This window comes from Phalaenopsis equestris, unplaced genomic scaffold (genome assembly GCF_001263595.1).
Source record: "Phalaenopsis equestris unplaced genomic scaffold, ASM126359v1 Scaffold000002, whole genome shotgun sequence".
NCBI classification, from domain to species: domain Eukaryota; kingdom Viridiplantae; phylum Streptophyta; class Magnoliopsida; order Asparagales; family Orchidaceae; genus Phalaenopsis; species Phalaenopsis equestris.
In genome coordinates, this window is record NW_018164444.1 from 35,130,777 (window position 1) to 35,136,285 (window position 5,509).

The 5,509-nt window shown below is 32.3% G+C and overlaps 1 protein-coding gene across 1 annotated transcript in view; it reads right to left on the minus strand.

The window, feature by feature from the left end:
* The window catches only part of LOC110033062 (30S ribosomal protein S20, chloroplastic-like), a 12,074-nt gene extending 10,068 nt beyond the window's left edge, over nt 1-2,006 (minus strand). Inside the window, exons 1-2 of the mRNA XM_020736924.1 lie at nt 1,784-2,006; nt 1,549-1,721 (exon numbers count right to left, since the gene is read on the minus strand). Of these exons, the coding sequence (XP_020592583.1) occupies nt 1,549-1,721; nt 1,784-1,949 (339 nt within the window). The 5' untranslated portion in view covers nt 1,950-2,006. The remainder of the gene's footprint in view (nt 1-1,548; nt 1,722-1,783) is intronic.
* Between the last annotated feature and the right edge of the window lie 3,503 nt (nt 2,007-5,509).

The following is a 5,509-nucleotide window of genomic DNA, read 5'->3' on the forward strand; positions in this document are numbered from 1 at the left end:
AAGTGTTTTTTTTTTTTTTTGGCATTTACATAAATACCACCCAATTGTAGTATATTTACATATCTAACATCCGAGCTTTACTTGTAACATGTATACCACCCAAATCTTTCATGACAAATAAAAAATACCATTGCTTTAACTATTTCCTTGAAATTTAACAAAAGACCAGGATTTAGCTTAGGAAGACACTAATAAAAGTTCGTTATTGTTGGAGTAAGTTTAATTCCACTTATTTAGTTTTTGTCATAAACTATTTTAGGAGGATTTTACATAACACTCAATTCTTATACATTTACGTATCTGACACCTAAACTTCAATTTTTATATACATGTAACCTTACTTATGCTTAAGAAGGTGTACTTCACTTCTTAAAAGTTAAAAAATGAGATTTTTGATATGATATTGCGTACCCGAAATACGGTCATATGTAGTCAGGGAAGGCTTGCGCGTGGGCTCACAACTCATGGGCACCAAAGCCGCCCCCCCCGTCCTCCCGCCCGCCCCCCCCCCCCCCCCGCCACAAGAAAAACACCACCCCAAACGACACAAATTAGCAGCTCCAGGCCGCGCCGCGCAAAAACCGCAGCCCAAACGGGCCCTAAGTGATGTCAGGATCAGAAGTTAGCACTTCAAGGTTTAACTATTCCAACACCTCTTCTCTTATCATCTTCAGCATCTCCTACTTTTCTACAAGTATTTCATTGCAATACAATTGTTAGAAGGCTTAGGTTTCTAGAAGAAGCTTAGCAAGGGTGAAGTTTCTGTTGAAATAACCATTGATATGCATAGTTTTTGGCACAAAATTAAGGTTATATCTGAAACAGGTACCAACAAATTAAAAACTTTGTAGAATGAAAATAACCCAGTGAAAACTAAACATTGTTTGTGTAAACCATTCGCAAAAAAGACCAGGCCTTCAGAACAAGAAGCCCAGTTATGTGTAGCCTCTGGAAACAAAAAGCAAAACAATTCTTCTAAATTTACATATCTAACACCTAATCATTTATATTTACATACCTATCACTCAAATCTTTGACATGTATATTTACATGCTATCACTAACTTTTTAAAAGTGAAATAGACCTTTCATTCATAAGTTTTCAATACCAAGGTATTATAAAGAAAACTTTAGCTGCTAGACATGTAAATGCATAAGAATTAAGAACGGCCTGGTATGTATGTAAATTTCCCAATCATCTTATACATACAAAACGAAAGCTTTTTAAGGTCAAGGTACAAATAGCGCTGCCAAATAGGTGAGCCCTCTAAAGTCAATATTACAAAAATACTTTCTAGTTGATTTCTGGCATTGGCTTCACTGATAATCCGTAAAACCTTCAGAAACACTAGTTTAGCAGAAATCCACCTGGCCAAATACCCAAATGCTTTCAACAAGTTCATCTCATCAGTTCAGTAATCCATGATTTTCGCGAGAAAGAATCCAATTAACAAAATTCTCTATCGGCTAGTCAGAAAAAACTACTACAAACAGTCCAAGATGCCCATAATCACAAATCTGGAAGGAAGTGTTTTAAATAACATGATACCTTCCTCATCCGGGTCTTCATCTCAGACTTTTTAGCCTTGTTATAGATGCGCCTCTTCTCGGCCTGCCGAGCCCTCTTCGACGCTGAATCAGCCCTCTTCTTCGAGGCCACCTCGCAGACAACTAACCTCCGCAATGACTTCGGCTTCTCCAATGCCCTAATTGGGGCTCCTCCTGCAAAAGAACAATCTGTTTGCAAAGGAGCGCGAAGAGGATAAGACATAGTAAATTGTTACCATTGGGAAAAGCAATCGAGGTAAGACTGGTATAGAATGCTAGGGTTTTGATGAGCGGCGAGCGGTGGCGAAGAACTCCGTTGCAGCATCTAGCGCTGGATGCGACGGGAGGTAGAGCTTTCGGCTTGGTCGGAAGCATGAGTAAGGAAGCGATGGCGGCCGCCATTTTGGCCCTCACGCACTCGACTGTGTGAGCCTCCTTTACTTATCCTTCTTGTCTAATTTTAACATATATTTGACAAAATAAAGAATTTTTTACAAGATTTTATAAGATAATATTAAGATGATAGAAATTTTATAAGATCAATTGTGATGACAATGTACACTTTTCTCATTTTGCAATAAATTAATGTAAAGCATTGTTAATTCAATTTTTTTAATTTAAAATTAATTTTAATTTTTATGATTGATATTCTATTTATATGAGGACATTGTTCGTATATCTAGTTTAGGGACCTATTTTTAATAGAATAGGACGGCTTCAGTTAAGTTTTCGTGCTGTCATATGAAATTATAAGTCGGCCCAATTAAGGGTGTGTTTAGGGCGGCAGTGTCACATACACATAGATTTTTGAGTTTGACAAAACTATCTTTTATTTGTTTTTTTTCAAAATGTTGCACGTGAAAATTGCATTTTGCAACCAAACTTAGCTAAAAAGATGCGCTCTAACTTTTTAATTTTTGTTTTTTTTAATAACCACCGTAATTTTTTGAATAAACAGTATTACGACTGCTTCTTCAAACAACTACCTCAAATCATAAACCATTTACTTTCATTTTTTAAAATAGTTTTGATTTTGGTGATCACATATGGAGTATAATTCTATGTATATATTTTAGATTTAGTGTTTCGACAAGTATAATATTTTTTTTTTGGGTGCACTTACCTACGTATCATTCAATTCCTATTTATTGTCATATGTGACACCCCTATGTTTAACTTCTTACATTTATACCACCCAAATATATTATATCACATAAGAAATACCACTATGTTTACTTTTAAAACGTAAAATATATATTTCTATGCACATAAGATAGCATATATGTAGTTGATGTTTAGGTGTCAGGTATGTAAACACACTCGAAAAAGGCTTGTGCTTGAGAACAACTTATACCTAAAATATTTATTTGCGGTGCATTTACATATAAATGATGAAATTAAAATTGTAAATTGAAACTTAATAGAACTTATAAAGATGTGATTTGATGATTTTCTTATAACAATTATTTGAATAACCCTAAACATATAAATCACTTTTTGAAGGCATCCATAAAATGAACGTGTAGACGTTGTATATCTCATTGATTTGACTAAGGCTTCATTTGAGGACGCAGCGAGCTTTCGTTCGGTTCGGTTGGAGCGTATATCAACCTCTATAAAAATTTGGTTTAAAATCCTGGGAGACGAACGTCTCAGTAAGTTTTTTCGCAAGAACGGTGAATTTTTGTCGTTTCATATCACAGCTTGTCGTTGGAGGATCGACCTAGCATTTTAAAAATTTTTGGAAAAGGAATAACTTAAGCAGAGATTTTATTTTGGATATTATTAGATTAGTAAAGTGCTCCAAAATAAATCGATTAGTCCTGTCAAAATCCTAAAGAAGATGAGAATATAATTAATATAAATGTTTTACTCCTTGAGATGTGTGTTAGTTGTGCATTTAGCAATGAAAATATATAGCCTTCCATACCATCTGATACTATTTTAATAGGTAGATATTTTGCTGTTATTAGTTTTATTATTAGGAAGATTTACATACATCCCACAATTCCTATATATTTATGTATCCAACACCTAAATTTTTAGTTTCTTACCTACTTACTACCTATTTATACCTATTTATGTGAAGTTACATGCCACATTCTAAAAATTAAAATAACAATATTTTTGATGTGATATATAAGGTTTATATATGCTGAATCATAGATTGTCTGATAAAAAACACGCCTCTAGAGTTGCAGCCAGGAGGTAGATGACAGCAGAGGGAGAGAGAGAGAGACCGATAAAGAATTTTCAAGCGGAAAGTTAGGGGCAAAAGTCCTTTTATTCATTGTAGAGTCTTCTATTTATAAAAAAACCATTTGTACAATTACAGAAATGAGATAATGATTATTGAAATCACCTTCAACTACAGAAACAAGAGAGTGGTTATGGAATGCACTTAATGTGCTAACTTAACAACTCAAAAATGTGTTCGAAAATTTTTAAAGGCATAAGAATACATTTTAATATTCAAATATATTTTTTCATATTTGTGGATAAAATAATTATAAAAAATGGATTAAAAATCAAAAAAATATAAAAGTAATTTCTCTGAGTTCTCTAAAGTCAAAGAGGCTTATGAAAAATATAACAATAAAATTTTGAAATAAAATTATATTTTATAATTATTTATTAACTAAAATCAACTAAAAATTGTAAAAAATTAAAATATAATTAAAAAATTCTCAAAAATTATTTCTAGTGGTTCTTTGACTTATGTAAACCTCCCAAAAATTTCTTAAGGACAGAAGCTATGTTTCAGTTAAATTAATTAACTTTAAAAATTCCTATTTTTGGACTAAGATAATTATTAAAATTTTAATAAAAATTAGAAAAATTTAAAGTCTCTTCTTATGTTTTAATTAACTCATGTGTGGTGTAGCAACAATGTCTCAAAGTCACTTGAGTTAAATTGAGAGAATTATGAAGTGAAAAGCCTTAGGGGCAAAATAGTAATTATGAAAATTTAAGTAAATGAGTAATATTGATTATAATTAACTCTCTTAAATGATTGAAACATAAAGGGTTAAAGGGTAAAAATCAATTCATGCCATTTTATATAAAAGAGCAAAAATATGATTTTTTAAATTGTTGTGGTTTGGAAGTTAATTAAGTTGGATGAACCTATTGTGAAGGGCTTGATCTAGGTTGATGACAACCCACTAATTTGAAGCCCCAAACTAATGATTTAGTAATAATACAATCTTTTAATAAGGATTAAGGTCATTTCATTTAAACCTTTTTTCAAAATTATAAATCTACTCTTAAGATATTTAAGAGCTTAGTAGTGAGCTAGGCTTGCTCTAGAATCACTTATTGAGATTTAGAAAAGAAAACACAATCAATTATAATATCTTTAAAACACTACAAACTCAATTTTCTATTGAAGAGGTAAGGATTCCTTAATAACTAAATTTACCCTTAAGGGTGTCCACCCACATAATTCCTAAATGAAACATCAAAGCAATGCTCAGTTACCCTACTCATGGGATGATTAAAACATAAGTTAAAACACCACAACTAAATCCTAATATAACTAAGGATTATTAATTCAATAAAATGATAAGTAAAAATGAACTCGAAATGACTCAGATAATTTAAAAGATGTTTAGGGTCATGCCCCGAACATTTTTGCAATCTTTTGGATATTTTGAAGGATATTCAAACCTATTATGCTTTATTGAAGAAAATCATCCTCAAAATCTTAAAGACCCACCAATATATGACTCGGGGCCCGTTAATTCACATTTCCAGTAAAATACCCTACACTACTTATCCTACATTAATAACTCAATGCTCAAAGATTTGAGTCTTGAATAAGGTATTAAAATCCTCGTGGGCAACTGGGAATATTTTACCACATATGGATCACCGAGCTTGTGTAAGTCGAAGGTTTAGGTTGCGAGGGCAGTGACGAAAATGCTTATGTGTGCCAAGTAAGGGATACAAAGTGGGAATTG